We start from the raw sequence: 18,815 nt of genomic DNA, 5'->3' as shown, positions 1-18,815 counted from the left end.
ATATTCTAAGTTCTAAACAAGGGTTTACACTACCACTACTCTTTGGTCTATTACTGGAATGATATACTAGCCATGTAGGCCCTGTTTGGTAGGGTTTCATATTCTCTAACTTCCATTTGGAATGATTTTATTTCTCTTGTGTACTAGGTAGGGATGAAAACTGATCGGATTGGAGCGGATAATGTCTTTCCCATATCCTAATCTGCTTGTCTTTGGTGGATTCGGATCGGAGCGGATAATACTCGGATGCGGATGCGAATACGGATTTTTTCGGATGTCGGAACTGGTACGAATATGGAGCGGAAACGGATCGGATACGAATTTAAATAGTCGAGTAATATATTCATACTTAAAGAATTTTATACTTGTCAAAAAAATTCTTTGTAAAGATTTAATAACATGCAGTAGACAAAAATCATAAATTATATACCATGTTATGGCTATCACACCGACACAATTAACATTTAACAAATTATCCTCACTCGCAAATGATAAGTTATTAGCCAATATGTAATAACAGCAAGCAAGATCCCAATTTAAAATTATAACACCAAACAACGATATCACAAACTAAGAGTTCTCAACTAACAATTTTTTTTAAATCCTAAATTCCTCTAGGTTTTAGTCTAGGAAGAGAAATTATCGGATATCCTATTCTGAACATCGGATAATCCGCATAAAATTTGCGGATAATCCATATCCTCCGGATTTTGCCGATTCCATATCCTATCCCACATCCACACACAATCGGATTCGGATTATCCATATCCACATGGATTTTAGAAGTTCTTCTCCATATCCTTAAAATTCGGATTCGGTTTGGATCGGAGTCGAGAATTATCCGCACCACTTTGTGCATGAGAGATGTGATTCATGCAGGAATAGAAAACCACTGTCCATTTCACAGAGTTCATATCTGATTTCTGGCAAGAAACCAAATCCATTAATCCCTTCCAAACATGGCCTCGGGCCATGGGGTACTGTCCAGTTGTGAACCTCGAATAACAGAAAACTGTGAAGATCACTAAAAAGGGACATCCTCGAGGGATACTCCTTCTGTCCCAAAATAAGTGTCACTATGGTATCCATGTTGATCAAACTTTATAAATTTGATTAAGTTTGTAAGAAAATATTAGCAATATTTATATCTCCAAATAAATTTATTATGAAAATAAATTAAACGATCTATCTAATGATACTAATTATATATTATAAATATTAATATTATTTCTTTTGTATATTTGGTTATAAAGTTAAAAATGTTTGACTCTTGAGAAACGAAAACGACACTTGCTTTGGGACTGAGAGAGTATACAAACACTAAAAATATAATATGGGTGGTTGGCACTTGGTTGCATTGTGTACTTTTCGTTCATCCATCCATCCATCCCAGTAGCACTGACCACTGAGTGAGGATGAGTCTAATCCAAACTTGCTTCCTTTGTGACTGACGTGATGTTTCAACTGAAATTTCGTGGCAGTGTGCACACACACGTAGGAGTAGCTGTTGTGCAGCTGTGTGTGCTGGGGGTGTTTGGTTCCATGGACTAAATTTTAGTCCATGTCACATCGGACGTTCGGATGCTGTTTAGGAGAATTAAATATGAGTTAATTATAAAACTAATTACATAGATGGAGACTAATTTACGAGACAAATTTATTAAGCCTAATTAATCCGCCATTAGCACATATTTACTGTAGCACCATATTGTTAAATCATGGACTAATTAGGCTTAAAAAATTCGTCTCACAAATTAGCCATAATCTGTGCAATTAGTTATTTTTTCGTCTATATTTAATACTTCATGCATGTGTTCAAACATCCGATGGGAAGGGACTAAAATTTTCCTGCAGGAACCAAACACCCCCTTAATTTGCTCATCTGCCTTGCCTCTCAATCTGCACTGCTCTTACATTTCATTTCATACACAAAAAATGCTTTTACTGTATCTACACACCGGGGTTTAGTTCCCTGACCCTAAGAGAGGATGCACGGGTAGGTAGGTAATCAGAGGCTCGATCAGAGCTGGGTGGGTGCAGCGAGCGGCGTCGCGGCAGGGCTGGGCCTGGGCACCGGCGGCGAGCGGCAGACGGGGCACGTCGGGCGCAGCCGCAGCCACCGGTCGACGCACAGTTGGTGGAAGGCGTGCGCGCACTCGGGCAGCACCCGGAGCACGTCCCCGCTGGCGTACTCGCCCAGGCACACCGCACAGCACGTCCCCGTCGTCTCGGTGGCGGTCGTGGTCGTCGTCGTAGTCTTCCTCGCTTCCTCCTCCTCGCCGTTGTCGCCGTACACCACCTTGGGCAGCGCCTTGAGCGCGGCCTCGTCGAGCCCGGCCTCGATGTCCACGACCACGGCCACGGCCACGGCGGTGTCCTCCTCCCGCGCGCGCGCCGCCGCCGCCATCGCGGGCGCGACGCTGCGGGCGCACGTGTGCAGCAGGAAGGCCACGATGACGACGGACATGACGCTGACGACGCCGAAGAAGACCTCCTCCAGCTCCACCATCCCGCCGGCTCTGGCCGGTGACCCCTTCGTGCGTGCGACGATGAGGATGAGCTATGTGGATCGGAGCCGCTAGCTCGGCTGGTGGTGTTCCATTGCGTGCGCGCAAGCTAATAAGGCGCAACCTGCCAACGGCCTGTCGATCGAGGTCGACGCAATGGAGCTTCTTTTAATTTCAGCTGGTGCAGGTTGCAGTAGATATCGTGCGGCGTGTCGTCGTGTAGTGCCGGTGTGTGAGCTGACGAGTGGTTGGTGTTGCATGGCGAAAGGTCATGAAGCCAACTCAAGGTGCATGCCCGGCGCGGAAGTAACCGGGTGACGTGATGTGAGGCGACCGAGGTAGACGACGATGACGACGACCAGTACAAATCTGACTTTTCATGCGTGGTTGTGTCCTGGCAGTTTGATGAATTTTCAAATGGTCGTGTACGGAGAAGAGGTTTCGTTTGGACGTATAGGACGTACGAAGGGTCTGTTCTGGCAGTTTGATGAATTTTCAAATGGTCGTGTACGGAGAAGAGGTTTTGTTTGGACGTATAGGACGTACGAAGGGTCAAGACATGTGTGCTGGACTGCCTTCCATGTCAAAGTCACGGCAGTCCATTTAGAGCATCTCCAAAAGTTTCTTATTTTTTTTTCACCTAAAAACTTGTAGTTTGACAACTTCTAAAAAGATTTAGGGAGAAAAAAAAAGTCATCTCCAAGAGTTTCTAATAAATAACATCTAAAAAATCAAATTTAGGACCCACATGAATTACGTTGCCGGTCTGTACCATCGTCTGATGAACAAGCACATCATCAGTAGCCGGCCACAACCAGCCTTGGCAGGGCACAGCGAGCCATGGATGGCCACAGCCACAGGAATTCAAAATGCTGCTACTGGCAAGCAGGAGTTGAGACACCGACATGGGTGGATACACTGCCTGCATTCGTGCAGGAGCTGAGTCTTCATTCGTGCAGATTCACGTTGACATGCAAAGCCTGCAGCTTGGTGTCGAGCACCTCGGAGCAGATCTTGCCCATGGTCCCGAAGGCGACAAGGTCGGAGAGCTGGTTGACGGTCATCTCCGCCATGAGCGCCCGCGCCGCCGCCTCGCGCACGCCGCTCACCTTGAGGCTGTTGAGGTACCCCGACGCGTTCCGCACCGTGGCGCCCATCTGCTTCAGCCGCTTCTCCTGCTGCACGCTCAGCGACGCCGTGTTTGACTGCACGCACGAACGGCTACACAGGTGTCAACAGTGTTAGCAACGCGTACGGTTCGACCTGGCTTTGCCTAGTGCGAGCGCAAGCGAATTTGAGTGATATTACCTTGAGGAACTCGGTGCCGGCTTCGAGGTCACGCTGCTCCGCCGGGTTGGTGCGGCCGCCGGAGAGGTACATGTCCTTGGCGAGCGAGAAGCTACGGGAGATGACCTTGCGCCGCCTCTCCATCTCCTTGCTCAGCTTCGGCGGCGCGGGGACGGGGGCGCCACGGGGCAAGTGCGGACCCGCCGCCGTCTTCTCCTGGTACGCGACCACGGCACGGACGAACTCCTGGTACGCCCTGACGTAGCCGGGGTAGTCGAACTCGTCGCCGGAGCCGCCGGGCTTGAGCATGCGCTCCGGGTGGAACCGCACAGGAGAAGATCCGCGCGACTCAATACCCTCGTAAAGTTACGCGAAACTGGTCGGTTTTCCTAAGTGCCTAAATATTAGGAGGATGGATTAGAAACTGTTGGAGAGACATTTTTTTCTTAATTTTCTAAAAACCAAGTATTAGAAAGACAAATAGGGAACTCTTGAAGATGCTCTTACACGTTCAACTATCTCGTTTACATGTAGAAGTAGCAGCATTGTGTTGATTTGCAATTAATTTCCGTTCGAATAACCTACTTCCTTTATGGATCCTTTTATTTAAAGGAATTGAAATCTACTTAATAAATTATGTTATTTGGCTTGGAATTTAACATTCTACCACTTTCCAAAGTTCATATATAAACCTATCTCAAATTCATAGGGTAAAAAATAGAAATTAATTTTATAGATCACCATTCTATATATGTTTCTACTTTGTAACTTATAACACGCTCTTCAACTCACTCCTCTACGGTAGAAATACAAAACATGAGTACCTCTCTCATATAGCCAACAATAATATACAAATATAATCCATATACAACCATATTAGCTTAATAAAATATGTGTCTAAATTATGATTATTAAAATGAATTCAATTCTAAGAATCCAAACGGGCAAACGGGGCCTTAAGGAATTTCCATGAAAATATGATATTTGAAATAAAAATGAATATATAGGTTACGAAAGTATCATTTTATTTATGATGAAAAATATACTAGAGTGAGTAATACTAGTCTTACATTGTCAAACTATCTAATTATTTACATATTGATGGTAAAGGTTGACTTGCGGCCTGCGGCGGGGTTGGGGGGGGGGGGGGTGTTTAAGAAGTCTATTTTGTGTTGTCCAAACAATCCACTTTGTCCAGTAATAAACCCTGGATCAACTATTCCAATTGGTTCAGTAGTCTACCTCTGATGAGTTTTTTTCCATTTTTTCCTTCATGCACAAGTTTAGTTTTATAAAGGACATGATGCCCTACATATTCCAAAAAAAATAAATCCAAAATTTTTCAAGATTACTTAAAACTCAACGTGTAAGAGAACAAACAAAACAAAAAACAAATTTTATTAGAGGGTCTATGAATTGTGATGGTTTTAAATCTAGCTGGACTAGTCTGCACTAAGGTAGCCCGCTGCCATACCGAGTCATCTAAAAATTCAATCAATTTTGCTCAAATTTTTAAGTGTGATGGTTTTAAATTTTAGGATCTAATAGCCAACTAAAACTTACTTATCAAAACCTATGCATGATATATTTAGTTGTGCACTATGGTTTTGCTGAGTGTTGACTTTTACATTTTAAGTTCCAATCCTATCAACTAACATAGACTAGGAAAAGTAAGCACGCAACCAAAGGAATATAATGCAACTAACTGTGAAAACGAATGAGTTAGAGAACACAAACTCCTGCATCAACATACATTGTTAATAAAGTGTCATGGTAGATGTGTGCTTGAACAACGCATCTTGCTATACAGAAGAGATTTTTTTTGGAAGGTTAAGATACATTTAAAGATTAAAGTGCTTCTTTGCCACCTAAAAAAGGAAGTCGTTTTAACAAAGGATATTTTGGCAAAAAAGAGTTGGGTTGCACAAAATATAGTTTTTGTAACTCGAGGGAGACTCATCATCTATTTTTTATTATCACTTGGTGAGGTCCATTTGGAATGAGACTCCTATCGGCTTTAATATTCAACCAGGGCCTATTCCTGAATTGGATTGCCGTTCCCGGCCGGCCCAGGGGGCTGAATCCGTGTCTGTGCCCGTGTCGGCCCGGTTAGGAAGTTGAGTCCGAAGTTATCAAGCGGCCTCATCAGCGCCGAGTCTATATATTATGGTATTGGCGACGAGTCTATATACTATTATGGTTATAATGGCGATCACCACGGAGCCTAATAATACTGAGAGGAAGAAGAAGATGAAGACGACGACGATAGATCCGGCGGCTGCGGCTCCATCAACAGCAGCAGTCATCCTGCCGGACGAGCTCATCTAGGAGGTGCTGTTGCACCTGCCGGCCAAGTCCCTGGCGCGGTTCCACTGCGTTTGCTGGTCCTAGAACCAACTCCTCCGGTCAGACTCGGACGCCGCCTTCCAGCGTCTCTACAGCGACAGGCAGCAGGCGGCGGCCTGCCGCCTCCTAGCGTTCGCCGCTGCCTGGCTGGCACTGCCACATCCCTGTGAGGTATGCGAGGACTTGACCATCATGCCCTATTGGGGTTTAGTCCCACATCATGTAACGATGGTGGGGAGCACAACATATAAGATGAGAAAGACTGGTATTTTCGGTTAAGTAAGGCTCAAAGGCCTTATATGTTGTCATCTCCAGTGGATATGGGACCTATGGGAGCGCATAGGCTCGTGGTAGCGAGCCGGGCCGACTGCAAGCCAGCGGTTCCAACAATTGGTATCGTGAGCCTATGGTAAAAAAGCTAAACCCTTCCAACAATTGGTATCGTGAGCCCTTGGTCAAAAAAGCTAAACCCAATAAAAAAATCTCGAGCGTCGCATATATGGCGGGGGCACCCCGATGTGTGACTTGAGGCTAGTTTTTTTGGTTGAGTAAGGCCCAAAGGCCTTATATGTTATCAGCTTTAGTCTTAAAAAAGATAAACCCGATAAAAAAATCTCGAGCGTCACATATATGGCGGGCCACCTCGATGTGTGACTTGAGGCTAGTTTTTTTTGGTTGAGTAAGGCCCATGTTATCAGCTTTGGTGGACCCCCATAAAAAAATCTCGAGCATCACATATATGGCAGGGGCACCCCGATGTGTGACTTGAGACTAGTTTTTTGGGTTGAGTAAGGCCCAAAGGCCTGATATGTTATTAGCTTTGGTGGACCTAGGACCTATGGAGCACAAGCTCATAATAAGCCAGGCCGGCTGCAAGCTAGCTCCAAGATCGAGAACTCGGTGGTCACCACCGGTTCCAACAATTGGTATCAGATAAAAAATCTCGAGCGTCACATATGGTGGGGGCACCCCAATGTGTGACTAAGGGGGCTGCAAACCAGCTCCAATATCGAGAACTCGGTGGTCACCACCGGTTCTAACAATTGGTATCAGATAAAAAATCCCAAGCGTCACATATGGCGAGAGCACCCCGATGTGTGACTAAGGGGGAGATTGTTGTGGTTTAGTCCCACATCATGTAGCGATGGTGGAGGAGCACAACATATAAGGTGGAAGAACCCCACCTATGAAGCTAGTATTTTGGGGTGAGTAAGACCCAAAGACCTTATATGGACCTGAGGCATGTGAGAGCGTATGCTCATAATGAGCCGAACCGGCTGCAAGCTAGCTCTGACATCGAGAACTCGGTGGTCACCACCGGTTCCAACATGCCCCAGACGACGGCAGGCCGTGCCACCGTGGCATGGCCCTCCTCAGCCAGCCGTGCATGGGCGCCTACACACTCTGCAACATGTCCACGGGTGACCTCCTACGCCTCCCACCGTGCCCCACGGTGGGATTCCTTTCTACCGCTAGGGTTGGGTACCACGTGGCCACTAATGAGTACAAGGTTGTGCAGCTTGCCCTGGTGATGGACCACCCGGTGTGGGAGAGCTTGGACTGCCAGGTGCTCACGGTGGGTGGTGGGCGCAGCCAACGATGTCCGTGGTGGCTGGAGGTCTCCCGCAATCGACGACAGCGGTGGCCTCCTCGGTAACAGTAACATCTTTATTGAACCCATGGACCCTGTTTTCGCCCATGGTTGCCTTCACTGGACGATAGTGGCGGGCATGCTGCTGCTCCGAGACGACGATGCCAAGCCGCAGCCGCCGGAAGGCATCCTCTCCTTCTCTCTCACCACCAAGTCATTCGCGACGGTGCCAGTGCTGCCATTCGTGACATCGGACCTCGTTCCCTACGACAACGACCACCCACACACAAGCCGTCTCCGCACGGCCAGCACGTCGGACTACCGACTCGTCATGCAACCCATTGGCACAGCGCTCGCCAAGCTTGACGGGTGTCTGTGCATGATCTAGGACCTTCGTCGCCACCGCTGGCGCCACCATGTCCGAGGTCTAGAAGCTCAAGGACTATGAATCTGGCGTCTAGTCGTTGGACTATCGTATCCACAAGGATCTCCTCGCTACGTCGTCGTCGTCTCTAACGAAGAAGCTGATGGAATCATGGCTGGTGATCCCAATTTGCTATCTACCTTCTGATGACGGTGACGAGGTTGACGATGGCGACGATGACAAGATGAAGAAGAAAATCCTACTCGCAACCACGGCACACGAGGTGCACCTCTATGACCCATAGACCGCCACGCTTGAGACGATTGCATCGACAACACATTGTTGTAACTACCCCGACCCGACCAGCGAAGATAACGAATTGTGTACTTGGTTATGCGCCAGGACCGATTTTTTTTTATTTTTTAGCCATTTTTTGAAAGTTTTTCACAAATACGCCCCTGGAGGAAAGATTTCAGAATCTGAACCCTTAGCTCGGCGCCATGGATGCTGGCGCTGAGCTAACATGTCTCAGCGCCAGCGTCCCTAGCGTCGAGCTCTTGGGCTCGACGTTGACGTGGCGCTGAGTTGGCAGGCATCTCAGCGCCGTCGACTCTGGCGTCGAGCTTGGCGCCATCGACTCTGGCGCCGAGCTTGACACCAAGATGTATGGTGCTGAGCGTGGGGTGAGCGCTGGTAGTGGTAGGACGCTGCAGAGCGCTTGGGGCAGGCACGACAGCGACCGCTCAGGGAGCTAGCAGTAGCAGGGACAGAGACATGGTGCGAGCCCCGGATAGCCTCAGTCTGCTGCGCCTCTCAGTCTGCTGTGGCTCACGCTGTCAAGTTCATACGGCCCTGGCCATTGGAGTATCAACTATCAAGTTCGTACGGCCCTGGCCTGCACTTCTGTAACACCTCGGGTGTTTAAAAACTAAAACTGGACATATCATCATATGCATTGCAAGGCATTGGTCATATTGCAAACTTTTATATGCATTCACTAAAACAAGTTTACATTTATGTTATAAGTATTGCTTGGTATTGTTTGAATCAAGTTTGAAACCTTTGTATTGATTTGAAATTCCGAAAACCCTGATTTTCAATATTTAAACCCTACTCTAAAAATCCATTTCAAAATCTAAGCATATTTTGGGGTTGAGCCCAAAAGCAAAAGTGTAGAGCTTGTCAAGTTATACAAAGTTTGTTTTTGGAGTTTTTCCAGTTGTTTAGAAAAATTTGGAGTAATTCGAAAAGGCGTAATTCGTTAAATTTCCCTATTCAAATTCAAAAGTTCATTTCAAAATCTAGACCGAATTAGGAGATGGTTATAAAAGCAAAGTTGTAGAACTTTTGATTTTGAACAACTTTTGTTTCTGGAGATTTTTGAGTTGTTATGAAAATTTAAGAGTAATTTGTGAATTTTGGCGAATGGCAAATCTGTAATTTTTATGAACAGTGTCCACCGCCGAAGCTACATTGCCGGCGTTTCCTTCTTCGGCGTTCCAGGCGCGGTCGTGGCCATTTTGGTGTCGAGCTGGCGTGGTGAAGGCCACAGTGCAGCTTCCTCGAGCTTCTTGGCCCCCTTTATAGCCTGAGCCGCCGTCGTCTTTGCCCTTTCTCCTTGCTCTGTTTTTCCCGTCGCCTTGCTCATCTCCGGCGAGCCTGCGCCGTTGTTGTTGTGCTCCACCGTCGCTGATAAGCTAGTTCCAACTTCGCTTACTCCTTGCGCATCCAGCCGACCCACCAATTTGGCTTGTCTTTGTTGGGAACTCGAGTTGCATCGTCTTCTTCCTCGCGGCCGGCAACCCCTCCGCCGAGCATGATTCGCCGCGGCCAGAGCTCCACGGTGCATCTCCGTCCTTGGTTTTGGTTGATTCCGCTTCGTCTCGATGTTGTGGTACTTAATCCATAGTTGGTTGCTCATTTTGACCACTGCAGTCGCCGGTACACCATCGCCGACGACGTTTTGCTCCACCGTGCTTGCGCTGATCGTCGAACCACCTTGTTGTTGCTCCTTAGGCTCAATAATTGACTCCAAACCGTTCGGGGTAAGCTACTGATGATTCCTAGACCTTTTGTTTAACTGCTACCGGCTTGTTGTCGCCGGCATAGCGCCACCGTGCATTCACGTCCGCCATGGCCAGTGTTGTGCTCGATCCAGTCGCTGTTAGGTCTTGATTTTGCCACAAATCGATGCGTCCTGTTGTCGTGAACGTATTAGAGCTTTGTCTGTCGCCGTAGGTCTCGCCGTCGACAAGATATCGCCGGTCAGCGCCGTCGTCATCGTAGTCAACGTCGGAGGTTGAAGATGACATGTGGGGTCATGGTGTCAGCGACTCAGCTTTTTTTCTATTTTCAGATTTGAATGAATAGTGATGTAATTTGTTATTTTTGTGTAGATTTATTTAGAGCTCCAAAAATTATGAAAATTTTTGTGTAACTTCTCTGTGATGTATAGTATTTAATAAAAATATGAAATAATGTTTTTCAGTAATTTTTGAATGTGATAAAAATTGCTCAATTTATTAATAAATGGATTTTCATGATTTTTCTAGGCTTATTTAATTGTCCAAAAATTATGAAATTTGTTTTGCCTATTACTTATCATGTAATAAACATATACTAAAATTTTGAGCTCAATTAGAATAAGTTGATTTATTTCATAATTTTGAATTAAATAATTAATTCACAAAAGCAAATAGTAACCTTTAATGATTTAGGTTTTGTTTAAAATTTTGGATTGAGTGATGACCTTGGGTCATTTGTTGATAATGATCCTTGGCAATTGATGTAAGTAGTACTAAAAAGATTTGCTTAGTTTGACTTGCAACTGTACCGCGAAGGAAAGTTGTATTCGAATTGTTAATTTTTGCATCCATCATCGAGCATCATGTTTCGTATTCCGCATCATGTTAAACATGGCATTGTTACTAAGTGTAGTGAACGAAGGTGAACACGTGATAGTTAACCAAGTTGCTGAGGAAGTTAGTCCGTCTGTTGAGGTCGGATCGAATACTTGTGGAACGTCGCAGGAATTGGACTTTTCCGTCAACGAAGGCAAGCCCCGGATGCATACAACCCTACCTTGTATTTCTCAAATTGATTTCACTTTTGCTTCTCTTTACTGCATTAAGTGATTAGGAGTCCAGTGAAAAACAAATTGGTGCATTACCAATCTTGTTATTCCATATTTACCATATTACCAGTTTTAAATTCGTATATGCCTAGTTTTGCTTAGCTATGCTTAGAACGATGAAGGTCGGGTGATTACCTGTCACCTGCGAACTTTAAATGGAACTTCGGTTAATTATGTTAACATGTGATATGGGAATGTGGAGTAATAAATCTATACCGAGCGGACTCGGTGTGTGTGAGCCACAAGACATGGAGGTCTTATGAGCGGGTTCTTTCCGCCTGTGTCGATTAAGGCACGTCCGTTGTTGAATTGCATAAGGTGAGAATTTGTAGTACTAACCACTATACTCCGGTAAGCCTTATCTTGGCTAATTCTAGTACTGAGAATGGCTACTCGCGCACTGGGAGTGGTGAGATGGCGGGAATAGCATGTACCCACGTGGTCATGGGCTGGATTGGTAGAGTACTGTGTTCTCGGGTGGCGTGGACCCGTTCTTGTTTTATAGGATCTGAGAATAGGTTGGTATATGTAGGTCGGGGGCCTGCATATATCGTGTGGTCTAGAATCCCCAGCTGGGTTTATAATCAGTTCGAATCGTTGTTGCTCCTCGATTATGGAGACTCAACTCACTGTTCATCATCGTAGAATTAATAACTAGAACTTGAGACTAGTTGATGAAGGTGTTGTACATGAAGTTTCATGATCTCATTACGGATCGTGTCATCTTTGTATATGATTTTATGAAGTTTAAACTGTTGAAATAAAGAATTTTGTCAAAGAGCTTTTACGCAAAATAACTTTGATTATTGCTAAAACCATACCTTGAATCCCTGAGCCTGCATTCCTGAGTTATTAGTTCTTATTTCGGTTAAGTCTTGTTGAGTACTTTTGTACTCAGGGTTCGTTGACCCTTGTTGCAGGTGAGCCTCATGAGCAGATCTATTTTGGGTCGTGCTGCATGACGGTTGTTCCTTGTGATGACGATGAGAAGTAAATGTTTGGCCCTTGGGCAGGGCAGTTTCATTGTGTGTTTTGTATTATATTATAATGCCACTCCACTATTTCATTTTGTAATAATCATCGAACTTAGTTATGAGGTTTGAAACTACTGTTTTGTAAATTATGTTATTGTAAGACTTTCCGCTGTTTTTACTCTGGTATTGATATTTGAATAAATGTTGTAATACTACAATGACTCTGTAACGTGATCCTGCTCGGAAATCGTGGATGATTCAGGGATTCCCCTGAGGACACCCGACAGTCTTCTTAAGTTACCAGAAACATATGCATCAGATGTCAAAGGTCGTCGGACTAGTGACAGGTGCATGTGGGCCCTATAACTTTAGGAGGTTCTTCCACAGAATGGTATCAGAGCATCGTTACAAGGTTTTTGTTGTATTGTTTACAAAAACTTCAAAATGATTTGGGATGACTAAATTTAACTTGATAATTTGGTCCAAATTGCTTCTGACTTATCTTATTTCTTTCTCACCATTCCGTATTTGATTAAAAAGGTTTTGTGTGGTGGAGTAGTAATCTTACTATGCCCTATATAAAAATAAATGTTGATTATGTGCATTATAAACTTTGATGTTTTTGTTCGTAAGAACGATTCATGCATCATGATTAATTCACTCGTTACTTCCTTCACCTCTTAGTCTAGGAGTTGAGTAGTGAGTCTGGTTTGAGTAATGTAATCCATCATAGCTACTCTTTAGACTTTGATCAAATGGTCTTACTTGGATTAAATTGGCTTCCTACAGTATGGCTCGTACCAAGAAGACACCCCGTAAGTCCACTAGACCCAAAGGAGTTCCTCGTCACCAACTTGCCCCTAGGAATGACGGTGCTAGCTAGTAGCAGCTCTAGGCCTGATCCCCAGTCAGAGATACAGAGGATTTCTATAGAGTTAGCACAAGCTACTAGAGATAGGGCTTTGGATGCAATACAGGTAGGAGAATTACAGGATCAATTGAGGCGTCTCACCACCGCGCATAGGAACTGCGAAAGTATGTTAGTTCGTACGGTGGAGGGAAGGAATGAAGCTTGGCATAGGGAAAATGTAGCTAAAGCTAGAACTCATGAGCTAGAATTCTATGTAGAAGATTTAGAAGAACATAATACCTATCTACATGAGGAAGTTCATAGGCTAAGCAATCTACTAAATCCCAATCATGAGCCTCAAGCTGATGCAATGGACCCCGGTGTCATCCTTGCCGATGATGATGAATCGGAGAAGAGAGAAGAAGAAGAAGATCATGAAGAATTAGTAATGATCGAATGAGAGTGATAATGAAGGCGGTAATATTCCTGAATGGATACCGAGCCTGAAGTTTGAAGTAATCACTGGAAAGGAGTAGAAGTTGTATAATAGTTAGTTATAGTTAAGTTATGTAGTTTTGTTTTGGGTACTTACAGGTTCTGGTGTTTATATTAGTAAACCCTATGTAATGTGTCTGGAGTAAGCTTTTGTGCAATTCAATAAAGGCTTGTGAATAAAGTTTGGTTTGTTATGAGCAGATGTGTCGTACGTGGGGTTCGTATATTCCTAGAACTTCACAAGATGAGGATGGTATTCCAGATCTGCCACCAGTTCCAACAAATCTGGCTGATGCTATAACCGCACTTGTCAATGTGACGACCAAAAATTCTCGTTTGCTTCATGAGATAGCTCAGAGTAATCAGAATCAGATGCATGGAAACCGTGGTCGCCACCACAACAGACAGGAGGCTACATATGTTGATTTTATAGACACAAGACCACCGGTGTTCACTAAGGCAGATGAACCATTGGAGGCTGATGACTGGCTTCGGACCATGGAGCAGAAATTTGATCTTATTCCATGCACGGAATATCAGAAACCTACGTTTGCCTGCCCAGCAACTTAGAGGAGTAGCAAGTGCTTGGTGGGCGAACTTAGTGGCTATGCAACCAGCTGGCATTCCAATAACCTGGGCTGAGTTCCGTACTGCCTTCAGAGCCCATTATATCCCTGAAAGGAGTGATGGCACTGAAGCTGGATGAATTCCTTGCTTTGAAGCAAGGAGATCAAACAGTGATGCAGTATGTGGGAAGATTCAATCACCTGTCACAATATGCATCTGAACATGTCAATACTGATGCCAAGAAGAAGAGGTGGTTTATGAGAGGTTTGAATACCAAGCTGCAAACAATGATGACAACTTGCACCAATGTCACTTATCATGAGGCCGTAAATATTGCAATTGCTTCAGAGTCAAAGTATCGGCAGCATAAGGAGCTCAAAAAGAAAAAGAGTATGTCATCTAGGATCCTTTGGGGGAAATTCAGAAGAGGCAGAGGGTGATTTATCATCCAGTACATCATAATCGTCCTCCTTATCGTCCTGCCGCAGTCTCAAGCCGAGGCAACAGTCAAATGTCAGTCCTGCTATAACCTACCCGAATTCACTAGTCGACCAATGTTCCTGGTGGCAATGCTCCAACGTCCTAGGGTCACAACTATCCGTGTTACAATTGTGGAAGGACTGGTCATTTCTCCAGGGAATGTCCATATCCTAGGCAGGCTAATCAAAATTATCAGAAGGCCCCTGCCAATCAACAACAGGGTCAGGCACCAAACAAGAACCCCAATTAGAATGCTTCAGAAGGGCAAAGATGAGAGGAAGACAGGACGGGTGTTCTATATTCAAGCTGGAGAAATTCTGGAAGGGGAGCCAGTGATGATGGGTATGTTTCCTGTTGCCAATCACCCTGCAGTTATACTTTTTGATTCTAGCGCATCGCATTCATTCATCAATAGAACATTTGTCGTGAGGCATGAAATTTCAATTGGGGCAACAAAGGAAAGTTTCTTTATACAGTCGCCCGGGGGACGTCTGTGTACTAAGGAAATGGTATACCAGGTACCCGTAAACCTGGGTGGGCATATTTTTCCCACTACCATGATTATCCTTAAGGATCAGGATATAGATGTAATCTTGGGAATGAATTGGATGTATCAGCATAAGGCTGTTATAGATGCTTTGAATAGGACATTAAGAGTGAGTTTGCCTGATAGTAATTCTCAACTTCTCATCCAACTTCCAACCCTTAAGAAGATCAGTGGGCAAGGTTTGTGCAACTGTTGTCAAAGAGATTAGAGATATTCCGGTAGTGTGTGAATTTCTAGACGTGTTTCCTGAAGATTTACCTGGTCTACCGCCTGATAGGGATGTACAGTTTAACATAGAGTTACAACCTAGAACAGCTCCGGTTTCTCGAAGAGCTTATAGGATGCCACCTAAGGAATTGGCCGAGTTGAAGACTCAGTTACAAGAATTGATTGAGAAGGGGTTTATCCAACCTAGTTCATCACCTTGGGGATGTCCGGCAATTTTTGTGAAAAAGAAAGATGAGACCCTAAGGTTATGTGTTGACTATCGTCCGTTGAATGAAGTGACCATCAAGAATAAGTATCCATTACCTCGGATAGATTTGCTTTTTGATCAATTGGCCGGAGCCAAAGTTTTCTCCAAGATAGATTTGAGGTCAGGATATCACCAAATCAAGATAAAGCCTGAAGATATACCCAAAACGGCATTTACCACAAGATATGGATTATATGAATACTTGGTAATGTCTTTTGGTTTGACAAATGCTCCAGCTCATTTATGTATCTGATGAACTCAGTATTCATGCCTAAGCTAGACAAGTTTGTAGTGGTGTTTATTGATGACATTTTAGTATATTCCAAGAATAAGAAAGAACATGCAAAACATCTCAGAATTGTTCTGACCAGCTTGAGAGAACATCAACTATATGCCAAGTTCAGCAAGTGTGATTTTTGGCTTAAGGAAGTGCAATTTCTTGGACATGTCTTGTCAGCCGAAGGAGTTGCAGTTGATCCTAGCAAAGTGAAGGATGTGCTTGATTGGAAACCACCAACCACAGTTCATCAAGTTCAGAGTTTTCTGGGTTTGGCAGGGTATTACCGTCGGTTTATTCTAGATTTCTCTAAAATATCAAAGTCCATAACTGAATTGTTGAAGAACCAAGTTAAGTTTGTCTAGTCATCTGAATGTGAAAAGGCTTTCTAGACTTTGAAAAGACTGTTGACTACTGCACCAGTGCTAGCCCAACCTGATATCGAAAAGCCGTTTGATGTTTACTGTGATGCTTCAAGGTATCGGTATTGGATGTGTGTTGATGCAAGAAGGCCGAGTCATTGCATATGCATCTAGGCAACTTAAGCAACACGAAGAACACTATCCGACTCATGATCTGGAGTTAGCAGCTGTGGTTCATGCTCTGAAGATTTGGCGGCATTACCTGCTTGGTAATACGTGCCATATGTATACAGACCACAAGAGCTTAAAGTATATCTTTACCCAGTCAGAGTTGAACATGCGACAAAGAAGATGGTTAGAACTGATTAAGGATTATGACTTGGAAGTACATTATCACCCCGGTAAAGCAAATGTAGTTGCAGATGCCCTCAGTCGCAAAAGTTATTGCAATTGTCTGACAGTGAGAACAATGGGTTTGAATTTATGTCAAGAAATGGAGAAGTTGAATGTAGAAGTAATTCAACAAGGAAGTTTGACCAACATAATTGTTGAAGCCACTATTCGAGATCAAGTTATTGCTGCTCAGAAGGAAAACAAGGGTATAGCCCATATCAAGGAAAGAGTCAAGAATGGAAAAGTGGAATGCTTTAGCATAGATGATGAAGAGTGTGCTATGGTTCAAGGATCGCCTAGTGGTATCCAAAAGTTCCTGAGTTGCGACAGTCAATTCTAGAAGAGGCACATGCTACTAGATTATCTATCCATCCGGGAAGCAACAAGATGTACCATGACTTGAAGCAAAGATTCTGGTGGACTAAAATGAAAATAGAGATTGCTAGATATATAGCAAAGTGTGATACTTGTCAAAAGGTGAAAGCTGATACATTTGAGGTCTGCTGGTGAATTACAACCATTACCTATTCCATCTTGGAAGTGGGAGGACATAAGTATGGATTTTATTGTTGGTCTACCCAAGACATCAAAGGGATTTGACTCAGTATGGGTTATTGTAGATCGACTCACTAAGTCAGCACATTTTCTTCCTGTCAAGACTATATATCCTACGATCCAATATGCCAAGATGTACTTAGCAAGAATCATGAGCTTACATGGAGTACCCAAGACCATATGTGTCAGATAGGGGTACACAGTTTGTCTCCAGCTTTTGGAAACACTTACATGCTTTGTTAGGTACCAAACTTCTGTATAGTACAGCTTATCATCCGCAGACTGATGGACAGACTGAAAGAGTCAATCAAGTACTTGAAGATATGTTAAGGTGTTGTGTCCTTAACTATTCCAATAAATGGGATGAGTGCTTACCTTTGGCCGAGTTCTCATACAACAATAGTTATCAGGAAAGCATTAGAATGGCTCCATTTGAAGCACTCTATGGTCGTAGATGCAGAACATCGCTGAGTTGGTCTGAGCCTGGAGAAAGAAGATTCTTTGGAGTTGACCTTGTGAAAGAAACAGAAGACAAGGTTAGGCAATTACAGAGTAATTTGAAGATAGCTCAGTCTCACCAAAAAGTTATGCGGATAGAAGACGGAGACCATTGGTATTTAACAAAGGAGATTTTGTATATCTGAAAGTATTACCAATGAAGGGAGTTACCCATTTTGGTGTTAAAGGAAAGTTGGCACCTCGATATATTGGACCATATCGAATTTTGGAAAGGTATGGAAAAGTGGCATATCGCTTGAAATTACCTGAACATCTCACAGTTGTGCATGATGTATTCCATGTTTCTCAATTGAAGAAGTGTCTTCGAGTGCCTTGAACAGAATGTTGAAGTTCAAGGAGTGGAACTTGAACCGGATTTGACTTATTCCGAATATCCTATCCGAGTGTTGGATCCGAAAGATCGTGTTACTCGAAGACGGACAATCAAGTTCTATAAAATACAATGGAATCAACATTCAGAAGAGGAAGCTACTTGGGAATCAAAAGATTACTTGTTAGAAAAGTTTCTAGAGTTTCTAGCGTCAATATAGAATAGGGTAATGTTAGTTGAGCTCGGTTGCTACAAATTGTGTTTTGTAAAGGAACCTCAGCTATTTTATGGACAAGTTTTGGATGTTTTTGGATTGACACGTTTCCTTTTCCATTACTTACTCTATGGCTTTGAATCTCAGGGCGAGATTTCTTTTAGGGGGAAGGATTGTAACACTCCGGGTGTTTAAATACTAAAACCTGACATGTCATCATACGCATTGCAAAGCATTTGACATTTGGTAAAAACTTTGAGATGCATACACTAAAACAAGTTTATATTTATGAGGTATATGTTGAATTGTATTGTTTGACTCAAGTTCAAAGTTTGCTTGGATTTGTAAATTTTCGAGAAAACCCTGATTTTCAGTATTTAAATCCTGCCCTGAAAACTCATTTCAAAATCTAAGCATATTTTGGGGTTGAGCCCAAAAGCAAAAGTGTAGAGCTTGACAAGTTAAACAAAGTTTGTTTTTGGAGTTTTTCAAGTTGTTTAGTAAAATTTGGAGTAATTCAAAAAGGCGTAATTCGTTAAATTTCCCTATTCAAATTCAAAAGTTCATTT

General features: G+C 43.8%; 2 protein-coding genes across 2 annotated transcripts; both read right to left on the bottom strand.

Annotated features, from left to right (window-relative positions):
• Positions 1–1,839: 1,839 nt before the first annotated feature.
• On the bottom strand, positions 1,840–2,654 carry LOC136506018 (RING-H2 finger protein ATL70-like). The gene has a single exon (XM_066501146.1). The coding sequence runs from the start codon at positions 2,507–2,509 to the stop codon at positions 2,021–2,023; it is 489 nt and encodes a 162-aa protein (XP_066357243.1). The 5' UTR covers positions 2,510–2,654; the 3' UTR covers positions 1,840–2,020.
• An 800-nt stretch (positions 2,655–3,454) lies between these two features.
• LOC136504056 (putative glutamine amidotransferase GAT1_2.1) lies at positions 3,455–4,103 on the bottom strand. Its single transcript, XM_066498935.1, has 2 exons — positions 3,816–4,103; positions 3,455–3,712 (listed from the first exon to the last, which is right to left on the bottom strand). The coding sequence occupies exons 1-2, from the start codon at positions 4,101–4,103 to the stop codon at positions 3,455–3,457; spliced, it is 546 nt and encodes a 181-aa protein (XP_066355032.1).
• Between the last annotated feature and the right edge of the window lie 14,712 nt (positions 4,104–18,815).

This window comes from Miscanthus floridulus, chromosome 14, assembly GCF_019320115.1.
Source record: "Miscanthus floridulus cultivar M001 chromosome 14, ASM1932011v1, whole genome shotgun sequence".
Lineage (NCBI taxonomy): Eukaryota > Viridiplantae > Streptophyta > Magnoliopsida > Poales > Poaceae > Miscanthus > Miscanthus floridulus.
Note: the sequence above shows the minus strand (reverse complement) of the source record. Positions and strands in the feature narration are given on the sequence as shown.